Source organism: Erythranthe guttata, chromosome 2, assembly GCF_056151865.1.
Source record: "Erythranthe guttata isolate IM_541 chromosome 2, IM_541, whole genome shotgun sequence".
NCBI classification, from domain to species: domain Eukaryota; kingdom Viridiplantae; phylum Streptophyta; class Magnoliopsida; order Lamiales; family Phrymaceae; genus Erythranthe; species Erythranthe guttata.
This window is the reverse complement of record NC_142534.1, coordinates 5,247,413-5,262,457: the sequence shown is the minus strand read 5'-3', so window position 1 is coordinate 5,262,457 and position 15,045 is coordinate 5,247,413. Positions and strand designations below refer to the sequence as shown.

Below are 15,045 nucleotides of genomic sequence, written 5' to 3'. Positions count from 1 at the left end.
ACAGTAATCGAATAATGTAATTAATGTATATATATATATATATATATATATATATATATATATATATATATATATATATATATATATATATATATATATATGTATATATGTAAATGATATCATAATCTTCTTACTTTCCAACAATAAACAACTTTAATTTTAAATTAAATATTTTTCTTATTTGCCCTTTATTAATCTATAAAATTATATTGAATAATCTTTTTTTCCCCGTTAATTATGTATGTCACTCTTCATTCCTTTATTGATGTAATTACTTGAATGGATTGATATCAAATTGCACCATTTGCTCTATTTTGTATTTAAAATAACACATTGAATAATAATAATATACTTTTCTTTTATTATAGTGTATTTTCCTTTTCACCTCATCCATAACCTTCACCCACGTTTGTCCAAAAAAAAAAAAAAAAAGAACACGACACATTAAGTTATTCATGTTCGTAAACAAAAAATCATTATATCTAAAATAAAATATTCTCTTTTCATTTTACATAATCCATAGAACATTATTATCTTGAATCACTCAATAATAGGAGTATTTATATGTAGAAATTTTTTTCAATTGTTACATTAATGAATTCCATCAGTTATTGTTTTGAAATATAATTTGTGTACTCTAATAATTGTTATTATGTTATTACTGTTTATATAATGAGGAATAATTGTTAATTAAAATCTTGAGACAACTATTTAATAAAATAACAAAATTATACTTGCCCACTATTATTTAATTTTGTTATGCTGATAACAATATTGTTAATTAAAATTTTGGCACAACAATTTATTTGAATTTATAAAAGTCCCGGTGTAGTATTATTGATTATAAACGAAAAGGCCCTAAATTATATACATTATTTTTGGCACAGTAATCTAATAAAATTAAAATACAACCCCAACATAGTATTATTCTCGAAAACAAAACGGCGCAAACTTATTTTCATCCCAATTATGTCCATAACCATGTTATTTAATTGCAATATTACCACATAATTTTATAAAAATAATAATACAACCCCCACATAGTATTATTAGTTAAAAAAAAAGTCCAACATAGTAGAACCGTATTTAAATTTGATTGATATGTCTTTATTTTTGTTTGATAATTAAGCAATTTTGGCTTAAGTATAATATTTTCCATTTAAATATGCCACACAATTGGCAATTATATCCATATCTTACGAATCCGAAATTGATTTCTTACCTTAACTAACTCAACGCCGGTGCAATATAATTTTTTTTAAATAAAATAAGTTGTATTTCATTGTGTATCTTTTAAATATAGAAAATATTCCCTTCCATTTTGTAAAAGAATAAATAGCATACGAAATATATATATTTTAATTTCATATTCTAGCGGAGAACGACGACCATTGACATAAATGACAAAGTTCAACAAATCGACAAATCGGTAATAATCTAAAGGTAAATATCATACATCCGCTTATTGCCTCCTTCTATTGGATATGTCTTTATTTTTATTTTGTTTTTCGTTTCTTGCATCTTGGTTGCATTGCACAATTTAATCTGCATAATTGTTTAATACAACATTTTTTAAACCATTTTATATAAAAATATAACACATTCTTTCCTTTGTGTGGATCTGATTATATTTGTAGAAAATAATTTATTTGATTTGATTTTTTGTTTCATTGATCTGTGTTGATGAAAGATTGGGTGCTAGAAAAGGATTTGCATTGTCATCACATGCGTACAATGGTTGATAGATCTCGCTCTTTTAATACATGTTTAAAGGGATAATTACAGTTTCGGTCCCTCAAGTTTGTACGTTTTTCACTTTCCGTCCCCTATTTACCGCTGTCAACAAAATACATTCTAATGTTGTCAAATTTTAAACATTGGGTCCATCCGTCTGTTTGACCGTCAACAAGAACCGGTCAATGCTTGATTATGGCTGAATTTGAGATTTTTCTTTGAGAAAATTGCAATAAGACCCCTATGTTATTTTAAAACTTTTTAAAAGCCCCTAAAATTTCATCCAACACTAATTTAACCCCAATTTTACCAATTAACCGATTTTGACCAATGACCACAATTTTACCTCGGTTTTTATTTTTGATTTATTTTTTGTTGAATTTTTTTTTTCCGACGTTGACTTTCTTTTTCACTAGGTGGTTGACTTTTTTTGATTGATTTTTTTTTTGCCACCATTGACCGACGTTAAATGTCGTGTTAATTGCGTTATTTTTTTTTTCTTTTTTTCTTTTTATTTCTATTTATTTCATTTAAATTGTTAGCGGGAAAAATATATTTAAAAAAAAATCATACCGATAACCTACGGAAAAATAATATGAATATAAAAGTCAAAATAAAATAAATAAAAAAGTCAACTTCGCTCAACGACGGGAATAAAACTAAGAAAAAGAATCAACGGCCGGTGTTGGTCCCAAAATCATTGTAATGGAGAATTATCTCTTTTTCAAATTATTACACATTCCTAATTCATCTTCCTCATATTTCTTTGGGAATAAATTTGCGATGCGCAAGCAATTCACGAAGAAAAAACTGAGAGGAACAAATTACGGATTTTTAGTAATTTTTTAAATTGTATTTTGGCTCAACTTTTGGATAAAAACTTTGTTACAAGTTTGAATTTTTAATATTACGGTGACGGATATTAATATAGTATTTTATTGTGTTATCTATGTTGATCGGAAATAAAATCAAAGATTTTTTTTTTTAAAACATCAAGAAAAAGAAAAAAGTCAACTTTGTTAACCGACAATTCAATGTTGGTGAACAACAGCGAAAAAAAATTAACGTCGTATAAAAGTTTAAAAAAGAACGGTTAGCAGCGATGGTGATAAAAAACGAGGTCATTGGCCAAAATTGGCTAATTATTGAAATTAGGGCTAAATTATGATTGGATAAAATTTTATGGGTTTTTAGAATATTTTGAAATAATACACGGGTCTTATTGCAGTTTTTCTCAAAGGAAAATCCCAAATTCAACCATAATTCACCGTTGACCGTTACTTCTTGACGGTTAAACAGACGGAAGTACTCAATGTGTTAAAATGTGATAACATTAGAGTGTATTTTGTTGACGGCGGTAAATGGAGAACCAAAAGTGAAAAACATGCAAACTTGGGGACCAAAACTGTAATTATCCCATGTTTAAACTATTCATTTTCTATAGACAAAATCATTTAAATATTCAATAAAATGTTGAATTAACCACACATGAAGAGTAGAAAGACATAAATGCATCCTTTATTTGAAAAATGTACAAAAAAAAATACATTCCACTACTGATTAGTTGTTTAATATTTATTTTGTTTTTATAAGAATCTCTATTTTTTAATTTATTCATACAAATTATGCTTACACTTATAATGATGAAACGTTTTTAAATGACAAGGGACATGTGCGAATGAACTCAGTAGGTCAATTAAATTTTTCCTTCATTCGTTCACCTAATTACAAATGTTTACTTTAAATATTATTTAACAACTTCCAATTAGTAAAAGTTAGTATTATGTATCATTATTATATATATTTCATTAACATATATAAGAATTAGGTCAAAGAAATACATGTTCTTGCGGCATTTCGATCGATAATTCTAAGCAATGTGGGTTTCAACTTTTATGTTATATAGATTTACACTTTTTTTTTTTTAATTTAAATGAACCTCTACTTAAACATATTTTTAAATTTTTATTATTTCACAATTTCTATGAACGATTGACATTCAATATAGACATCGTCATTAGTATAGATATTATGAAGATGATAAAATATTACAATGTATTTCTACTGTTTTCTTTTGGATCTCAATTTTTAATTTATTCATAGAGATGACGTATACACTCATAATGATGAAAGGGAAAGAAGCCAATGTACCCGGCATGTCAATTAAATTTGCCTTCATTCCTTCAGCTAATACACATGTTTAATTTTATAAATATTATTTAACAACTTCCAATTAGTAAAAGTTAGTAATATGTATCATTCTTATATACATTTCATTAATATATATAAGAATTTGGTCAAATAAATACATGTTCTTGCTGCATTTTGATCGATAAATCAAAATTTTACAACACAGATGGGTTCCGGTCCAGGAAGAGAATTGGAATTCGATTCAAATATCTTGACTGTTCTACAACAAATAACACGACATCACAAACTACACCGAATAATTTAATTATATCAGATATTACAGATGGTAATGATAATTTAGTATATTTATAATTTACATATATATTATGGTACTTAATTCGTGGAACATTTTTTTTACTATAAATACATCAATATTATATTAAATATTATTGTAATGTGTTTCAGTAATTTGAACTAGCAGACATAGTGAAAGAGTTGCGAAAAATGTTGCAACAACAGGTACGAACAACATTACTATTTGTAATGATAATATATATATATATATATATATATATATATATATATATATATATATATATATATATATATATATATATATATATATATAAATTATTTGAGACTGTTGCTAAACTTTCAAAGAGGTTGCATATATTACAATGATCTTAGAATAATTGAGGATCACGTCTACCTAAATTTTAAAGATGTGTGTTTTGCGCTGGGACTTTTAGACGACGACAAGGAGTACATAGCTGGCATAAATGAGGCAAAAAAGTAGGTCAATGGTGGCTATGTGAGATGATTATTTGTCGTACTTTTGGTTGCGAATAATATGACCAGACCGGAATATATGTTGGAGTATTGTTGGAATGAATTCACGGAGGACATTGCGTACAGACTTCAACATTGTCGTACCAATTTAGGTATGACAATACGTCTTACATTGTTCCACAATTTACTTTAAACGTTTGAATTAAATGTATATATTTTATAATTGCCACATTTTGTTAATTTTTCATATTATTCTATATTGAAGGTCCAAATGTGTCCGACGATACTCTGAGAAACTATGCTTTGATCGAAATAGAAAACATATTACAAAGCAATAACAAAAGCTTGATTAACTTTCCCCTAATGCCGATCCCGATTAGGTCGATGGCGGACGTCACGGTAAATGGATTGGTTCTCGACGAGTTGGACTATGACGTTGATGCGATGCGTGAAGAACTTAAGAAATACCTTTCATTCATTTCCTATGACCAGAAAAAAGTTGTTCGATGATATCATGGAGGTTGTTATAAATGACAGAGGTGGACTGTTCTTTCTTTATGTGCATGGAGGAACGAGAATGAATTTCATATGGAAAACTTTATCGACTCATATCCGTTCAAAAGGCAAAACAGTTATAAATGTTGCTTATAGTGTCATTGCTTCGCTTCTACTTCCCGGTGGCAGAACTGTGCATTCGAAATTTGGACTGCCAATAATTGTACATGAGAGCTTAACATGCAACATCAAACCACAAAGTCCACATACAAAATTGTTGTCTAAAGAAAAACTAATCATATGGGACGAGACACCAATGATGCACATGTATTGTTCCGAAATACTTGACAAGACAATGAAATCAATACTTGATTCAAATATGCGTAGTGGTGGAAATCGTACGAATCAGGTCATATATAGGCTTTTCAGATAACTTCCATTTTTTGTGGGAAAAAAAATTTGCATCCCGATTCCGATTTCAAAAAAATCAGAATTTGAGAATGAGATCCGATTCCGAAATAATCAAAAAATTCAAAAATATCGAAAAAATCGGAATTTCGAAACTTTCTAAAAAAAGAGGCAAAAAAAAAAAATCGAATTCAACAAAGAATAAAAAAATCAGCAATGGCTAATCTTACCAAGAAGTGACGCAAAATTGAAAATTTCTATTTTACTTGAATTTGACATATCACACATATATAATTTCGTAAATAACTTGGAATCTACTGAAAGTTACAAAAATAGAATAAAAACATTTCATTTATGAGATCTGCTTTCCGACTCTAAAAGTATTGTGGAAGATGATAACTTTACAACGAATTACACAAGATATTTGATGAGCTGAAAAAAAAATTAGAGAAGAAGCAAGGGGAAGAAGAAATGCTGATTAGATTTGGAATCACAAAAATGGTGAAAAGCGGCGTTGTGCAAGAAATAATAGATGAGAAAACTCATTAATCTGGAAGGGTTGGTTTTAGTTGGTGAAAAGGCTAATAATACATGGGCCACATTTCAATAATTTTAAAGAAATCGGCCCAGCCTAGATTTGATCTTAGATTTTATATGAAAATATGTATGTATATAATGTTTAAATAAATAAATAAATATTGAAATTTTTTGGCATTATTTGGAACTATTTTCGGATCGGATTTCAGAAATTCCGATTCCGATTCCTATCCGATTTTTTTCGGCAAAATCGGAAATCGAATTGCAGAAACTTTTCATAATCGGATCGAAATCGGTGGAAATCGGAATTTTTGTTCCAATTTCCATCCCTAGATATGCCATTGCAGGCAATGTTGTAGTTCTTGGAGAGGACTTTCGACAAGTTCTGCCAGTTGTGTTTAAAGCATCGAGATAAGACATTGTTCATGCTACAATATAATTAATTCATCACCATTGTGGAGACAATGTAAGGTTATGAAGTTGTACAAGAACATGAGACTTCAGTCGTCCTCCTCTTCCTTCAATGCTGATGAAATAAGAGAATTTGCGGAGTGGATATTGAGAATCTGCAATGGCGACGTCGGCGAGGTCAATGATGGTGACGCTACAATTGAAATTCCCGATTGACATGCTGATTCATGATTCTGCAGATCCCTTTTTGGATCTTATCGAGTTTGTTTATCCCGATCTGATAAGCAAACTGTTCATTCTTGGTTATTTCAAGGGCAGGGCAATTCTTGCACCCGACTAATGAAAGTGTCGCTTTTGTGAATGATCATTTTTTGTCGATCATAACTGAAGAGGATAAGATTCATTTCAGCTACGATAGTATGTGTAAGGAGGAGTTATTATAAGGTGTCAACTCATAAATATATTTCACCGAGTTTCTCAACACCATATCATGCTCCGGAATTCCACTGCATAAGTTGACATTGAAAAGATGAGTTCCCGTTATGCTCATCAGAAATATTGATCATGCCAGAGGATTGTGCAATAGAACCATGCTTCACGTTGTTACTATGGAAAAACACATTCTCAACTGCATGATCCACTTCGGTAAACATGTTGACTTTTTTAATATTATATATTACATAGTATTACAAAATTGATCTTACTACTTCGAGAACATTTTTCATTATTAAATATTTATTTTACGATGAATATCCCGTGCATCGCACGGGTGTGTAGTACTAGTTACTTCTAATATTAATGTCTTGTATTTTAATATTATTGTTCTAACTACAATATTATTATACATACAATAATATTATTGCACCAACTTACAGACAATAATATTATTGTTGACAAGTAATATTAGGGGCAAATGACAAATAGGCCCATGACAATGACACTTAATTAAAAGAGGGACATCCAACGTTTTTGTCTTTCAAATAAATCCAGCTCATTCAAACTTATTTGCAAATAAGGAAAATTCTTTTATATATACCAAAATTAACCCCAATTCATTGAAACCCAATTCAACTCCAATTTTATGATTTACACCCCAATTTAGCTCAATTTCATCAATTAACCAATTTTATGATTTACACCCCAATTTTGACCCGCCACCACCGGAGACCGCCGCGCCGCCGTTGACTTTTTTTTTTTTTTTTTTTTTTTTGAAAACTTTTTTTTTTCCGATAGGTCAACCTCCCAATGAAACTCAACGAAAACATTAGCTCATGAGCTTCGAGTTTTGGCAATTTGATAACGTTACATGTTTTTTTTCTAATTAGAGTAACCAAAAGGTTTGATTTATCTGGGCAATAACATGTTTTAATGTGGTAATAATTGGTTACGGTACGTAATCAAACAGCTGATAATTATAATGAATCATTTAGTTATGATAGAACGTATTAAAATATTTTGGTGGAACAGTAAAATATCTTGGCTACTAAATTACTGCCTCCAACAATTATTTAACTCTCGGAGACAATAATTTAACTGTTAATTGATTTTTTTTTTTCATCAAAAATATTTTAATTAATATTACTGTCTTCGATTCGCTGCTAAATTACTGTCTCCAGCAGTTATTTAACTGTCGAAGACAGTAATTTAACTGTTAATTGACTTTTTTTTTTAAATATTTTAATTAATATTACTGTATTTGTTGCTAAATTACTGTCTGCAGCAGTTATTTAACTGTCGGAGACAGTAATTTAACTGTTAATTGACTTTTTTATTCTTAAAAAAATATTTTTAATTAATATTACTGTATTCGTTGCTAAATTATTATCTCCAGCAGTTATTTAACTGTCGGAGACAGTAATTTAACTGTTAATTGATTTTTCTTTTTTTTTTGAAATTTTTTTTCTTCAAAAAAAATTATTTTAATTAATATTACTGCCTTGGCTGCTAAATTACTGTCTCCAACAATAATTTAACTATCTTAGACAATAATATTAATAATATTACTATTCGGGAAAATAATATTCATAATATTACTGTCCCAAACAGCAATATTACTGTCTGAGACAGTAATTTAGTAGCCAAGACAATAATATTAATTAAAATATTTTTTTTCTTATAAAAAAAAAGTCAACGCTGGAGACCGGCGGTCAACGGTTATTTACCGGCCGGAAAAAGAATTCAGGAAAAAAAAAGTTTTCAAAAAAAAAAAAAAGTCAACGCCGGAATCTGGCCGGAAAAAAAAAATATTTTCTGAAAAAAAAAATTAGGGGTTAATGTGATATATTTGTTTAAATCTGGTGTCAATGTGTAATATTAAGGAAGTTAGAGCATAATGGATGGAATTGATAAGAATTATATTATGGAGGGTATTTTAGACTAAAGACATGGGGATGGGTTTAATTGAGAGACTGTTTTTTTTTGGACCAATGTGCATTTAAGTCCCATGTAGGGGTGAAAGTCGGAAGGATCGGATCGGAATTAGCCTTTTCGGAAAATTTCCAAAAAAATTCGGAAGTACAAAATCAATTCCAATTCCAATTCCAAAAATTTCGGAATCTAAAAATTCATTCCAATTCCAAAAGGCCCGGAAATTTCGGAATTTCGGAAAAAAATCGGAAATCACATAAGCTTTAAAATTTCAAAACTTAGCCGAAATTTTCTATAATATTCATAATTTTTCAAAAACAAGAAAATTCACGTCGATAAAAGTAAAACTAATAACTACTAAAATTCAGTTCAAAAAAATAAATAAAAATAAACACAACGTAATATCCAATAAAACTTATAATAACAATTCATTATGTCAAAATTCAAAAACAAAACTTATAGGTGTATTTTTCGGAAAATAAGAATTATATAATATATAGTATTTATAGGTGTATTTTTCGGAAAAAAATCGGATTTTTTCGGAATTAATATCGGAATTAAATCGGATCGGAAATCGGAAATTCCAAATTTATTTTATATAATTCCAATTCCAATCCAAAAAAATCGGAAAAATTCGGAAATCGGAATTTCGGAAGTCGGAATGAAAAAAGTTGTTCCAAAATCGGAACTTTTCGGATCGGAATCGGCGGAAATTGGAAATTCCGTTCCAACTTGCACCCCTAGTCCCATGTGATGGACATTTTTGCCATTCGCCCTAATATTAATGTATTAATTATCGTCTTGGCCTACAATCTTACTGTCTCCGGCAGTAATATTACTGTCCAATGTAGCAATATTATTGTGTTAATATTAATATTATTGTTTTGGTCTTCAATATTATGTATTACTGTCTCAGACAAATAAAATTGTTGTTAACACAATAATTTCGGAAAAAAAATGTTAATATTAATATTACTGTTTTGTCTTCAATATTACTGTTGTATTATTGTCCTACACAATAATATTGTTGTTAACACAGTAATTTAGTGGGGAAAAAAATAAAAATTCAAAAAAAAAATAGTGAACCCTGAAAACTGTCCGGAAAAAAATCATAAAAAAATTATTTTCTGGAAAAAAAAATCAAAAATTGTGAAATTGGGGGTATTGTAATATATTTGTTCAAATCCAGAGTCAATGTGCAATATTGATGAAGTTAGAGTTTAATGGATGAAAGTGATCTAAATTATACCATGACGGGATATTTAAGGAAAAAAAATTCGGAATGGATTTATTTGCGAAACTGTTTTTGGTCTCGACATAGGTGTTTTTAAGTCCTCCTCATTGGCGTTATCTCATATATGCAAATCGCTGAAAAAACAAACATAGAGATGAATGATGATTTTGTAACCGCCATTTTATACCGAATTATTTTTTGAATATTTTTCGCATATGTTCTTGAAATATTATTAAATATAATTTTATATATTGAGGTATTCCGTAAAAAAAAGTGCATTGGGGCTGGATTTCACATTAGTCCCTCGGGTTTTGCAAGGGCAATATGGTCATTTTGCCAAAATTATAAATTTTGATGGTGAAATTATGTTTCATGGATGATATTGAACGCAATTAAAAGTTTAAAACCACATAGACGAATTCATATTTTGCCCCATATATTAGAATTCATATTCGGTATTCCTTTTGGAATTTTTGCACATGGTCTTTTGATAGTGTGTACCTTGGTCTCATATATATTGGACTTCATTAATTTTGGGCCATGCCACTTAAATCTTTAATTAATTTTCTTTGTTTTTTGAAAAGTAAATCTTAAATATTTGTTTTTTGAAATACAATCAATTATTTTCTTCTAGATAGGGATGTGGGAAACACATACTTTCGAACTTATTAACTATGCAATACCAAAATTTGTGACCATATTTATTGAGCCGTATGTATACGTAAAAGGCTAAAACCTCTATAAAATCCAAGCATCAATTGACTCACCCCATCAAATTCTCAATCACAGAAAAGAGAGACATGGAAAATAATATTTCAAATGTCACCGACAAGAAATATTCGTTAGATCTGGTGGAACCATTCGACGAGGAGTGTCATGTGGACCGACAACGTCGTTTGACGAAAATCTTGTCTGAATTTCAAGAGCATCTTGCTGAAAGATCTAACCATTTTTTAGGTACATATATGTATATATAATAATAGTCATTTCAGTTATCCTTCTGATTTTCTTTTTTCATCTTTCATATATTGTGGGATGAAAACTAAATCGTCGATCAATTATTTTATTGTTTTTTAAGGTTATCATCTCAACCAAGATTGCAGTTGTTTGACGGATTTATCTCCATTTTTACGCTTCCACATCAATAACGTTGGTGATCCGTTTAAGGAAAGTAACCTCGGTTTGCATTCGAAGAAGTTTGAGGTGGCGGTTTTGGATTGGTTTGCGGAGCTATGGGAGATTGAGAATGATGAATATTGGGGCTATGTGACCAATGGTGGAACAGAAGCCAATCTCCAAGCATTGTTGCTCGGGTAATTAGTATACATATTTTTAGTTGTTAGAGTGGTAATTATTTAATATTAATATCTTAAATACAATTATTATTAGATTATCGTTTAAATTTTTAATCAAATCAATATTGTTTTTTTGTTGTTTTTTGTACTTTTGCATCGTTTTAATGAATTCCTCTAAAAAAGAAAACTATATGGGGCGTGCCCTGAAATCCAAAATTTATTACTTATTTATGGTCGGATTATTTCGAAAAAATCTAGCTATAAAATTTTTTGGGTCCGCCCATGCAGGGGCGGGTCCACCCTTAGGCAAGGGTGGACTCAAGCCCACCCTCATTTTTTAATTTGCCCCCTATATTATACCATATTTCTATTTAGTCCACTCAAATTTTATTAACTAGTCCACCAAAAATTTCAATTAATGCAAAAGAAGCTCTATATTTTATTAATTAGCCTACCCAAAATTCAAATTAATACAAAAAAGTCCCAAATTTTATTAATTAGCCCACCCAAAATCCAAATTAATACAAACAACAAACTCTAATTTTTTTTATTTTTTTTTTCGTTTCTCCTTTTCCTATTTTCAAAAAAATCCTTAAAAAAATCTCGGGGGCGCTGCCCTCGAACCCCCGAAAATTGAAGCCCCCCTATATCGAATTCCTGGACTCGTCACTACGCCATGCATGCCACATGTATTTGAAGTGGTATCAAGTAACATATTTGTGTCCAACATTTGTATATCTTCATGAACTCAATTTATATATATATATATATATATATATATATATATATATATATATATATATATATATATATATATATATATATATATATATATATATATATATAATTGTTAGCAAGTTATTGCAGGAGGGATTTACTACCGGATGGAATTTTATACACATCAAAAGAATCACATTATTCTATATTTAAAGCAGCAAGAATTTTCAAAATGGAGTGCCAAATAATAGGTACCTTAATTAGTGGGGAGATAGATTGCACGGATCTAAGACAAAAGCTATTTGCCAACAATGATAAACCTGCTATCATTAATCTGAATATAGGTATGATCATTAAATTATTACAGTGTCACAAATCCATAATTATTAATGTCATTTCTTATCTATTTTTTAATATGTTATTTGGACTCTAAAATTGATATAAGATTTTGAGAAATATGTTGAGTTTGTAGGGACAACTTTCAAAGGAGGTGTCGACAACCTTGATCTTGTCATAAAAACCTTAGAGGAATGTGACTTCTCACGCGATCGATTTTACATACATTGTGATGCAGCACTATATGGGCTCATCTCTCCTTTTCTTGAAAATGTATATACGTACATATCATCTCTCAATGTGTGTGTGTGTGTGTGTGTGTGTGTGTGTGTGTGTGTGTCTATACTTGCAACGGTGAATTTAGAGAATTTTAAAAGTGCACCGCCTCAAAAACTCGTAAAAAATAATTCTAATTTTTTTTATTTACCAAGTATTTATGAAAGTGTACGCAAAACATAAGTTTTGTAGATATTACAACTTTGCTTTAATTTTTCAGGGTCCCCAAGGTTTCGTGTGCCTAAACTAGTAATATTTATAGATTTTAAAAAATTAGCATTTTCGAAAAAGAAAAATAGGTAAACAAACTAGTTCAAATTTTGTTCTACAAATATTAAAAAAATGTGAAATTGATATTTAAATCAAAATTGTGGAATTACTGAAATTTAAAAATCCTATTATTTATCCACATTGTACATATTAAAAAAAACTTAGACATTGATATTAAAAATGAAATTTGAAGTTTGGATTTTTTGGAATTATATTAAATAATTAAAATTAGTGAACAATTATTGAACGAGAATCACCTATTTTAAAATTTTGTTCCAGTTTCCAATTCTAGATCGATGCATGGCATGTACATATCTTCATTTTCATGCAACCTCTTCAAATATATTTTTCGTGCATTTCACACAAAACATTTTGGTTCCAATCTTTAATAGGGACCAAAATTTAGTTTCAAGAAGCCTATTGGGAGCGTTAGCGTCTCAGCCCATAAACTATTGGGCTCGTCAATGCCTTGCGGCGTGTTCATGACAAGGAAAAGGCATATCGCCGATTTCTCGAGAAACATTGAATACATTGCCACAGTGGACAATACAATCTCCGGAAGTCGAAATGGGCACGCACCGATCTTCATATGGTACAGTTTAAACATGAAATTAGGTCGCATGGGACTTCAGAAAGAAGTCAACAAGTGCTTGATGAATGCCAGGTACTTGAGAGATGGACTTAAAAATGCGGGAATCAGTGTTATGCTTAACGAATCGAACATTTTGGTTGTTTTCGAGCGTCCTCTTGATCTTGAGTTCATCTATCATTGGCAACTTTCTGTTGACGGTAAAATGGCCCATGTTATTGTGATGCCTCATGTGACAGTTAAAATGTTGGATGATTTTTTGAGCGATCTTACTCGAAAGAGAGAGATTTGGTATGGATCTGGAGAAGTTCGACGGCTTTGTCTTGCAGAGGATATTGGGCCTTCGAATTGTGCTTGCTCGGTTCATGGGAATGGCAACTCAAGTAGAAATTGAATAAGAGTGAATGTATATACCTCTTTGGTGTATAAATTTTATGATTTAGTTAAAGCTTGAATTAATGAGCGATTGGTATGTAATTTCACCGAACCATCGAAAATTTAAACTCACCACGTAACAATATTCTACACCACCACTCTTAGAACAATCATTGTTGTCATTAATTTATTTAATTTTTACAATATTTCTTTACTGTATATTCGGCCGTCCAGTAGTAGGATTATGATTTCGCCACTTTTTGTGCAACAACTACGTTCTTTTCTTTTTCTTTTTTCTCCTTCTAATGCTTTTGCTGTTTGTTGCCTCTTTATAGGTATTATCTTATTTGTTTTGTTGATCTCAAGACTAATGGCATATTTAGTGTTTGGATTTACTAATTGAATTGCTTCATGAAATTCATGGCTTCACTTTCCCTAATATGTTATTGGAAATTAATTAGTGGCACAAGAATTGTATTGTTAAATCAATCAGATAGGATAAAAATAATTCCCATTTAATCATTATATTCATTTCATAATATTTGTTTTAAAGATTTTTTTGCTATTTTTTTTCTTTTTGCAAACTTTGGAATTCCGGTATTGTAATCAATTCATTTTTAGTTTTAATTTGTAATTAGTCGACAAATGTAAATTTTAGTTTTTCTTTTTCTTTTCCCTTCTTTCTAAGATTTTTAATATTTGTGCAAATGTGAAAAATTGACACATGTTATTGACTTTAAAAAGTACGACATATATAATATATGTGTACAGATTCATACATATTGTACACGACAATAAATATATCAGATCAAATTGGGCCCGTAAAATTTAAAAATAAATAATAAAAACCATTTACATCAAAAGAAAGTTATAATTACAATACTTAAAAGAAGTAATACACAAGTAGCAAAACAAACAAACTATGATAAATAGATAACCACACATTACATTATGATTATAGTATGAAATAAAAATAAAATGAAATTCAAATAGATAACCAAAAGAAAACAAAAGAAGAAAAGGACTAGCAGGTTAACAGCAATACCAAACCAATCAGTTATGTCCACCAAAGTGGGAAAATA

The 15,045-nt window shown here is 29.6% G+C and overlaps 1 protein-coding gene across 1 annotated transcript; it reads left to right on the top strand.

Moving 5' to 3' along the window:
* The first annotated feature begins 10,860 nt into the window (after window positions 1-10,860).
* On the top strand, window positions 10,861-14,256 carry LOC105948593 (alanine decarboxylase). Its single transcript, XM_012971814.2, has 5 exons — window positions 10,861-11,062; window positions 11,184-11,418; window positions 12,268-12,461; window positions 12,590-12,726; window positions 13,392-14,256. The coding sequence occupies exons 1-5, from the start codon at window positions 10,906-10,908 to the stop codon at window positions 13,980-13,982; spliced, it is 1,314 nt and encodes a 437-aa protein (XP_012827268.2). The 5' UTR covers window positions 10,861-10,905; the 3' UTR covers window positions 13,983-14,256.
* Window positions 14,257-15,045: the final 789 nt, after the last annotated feature.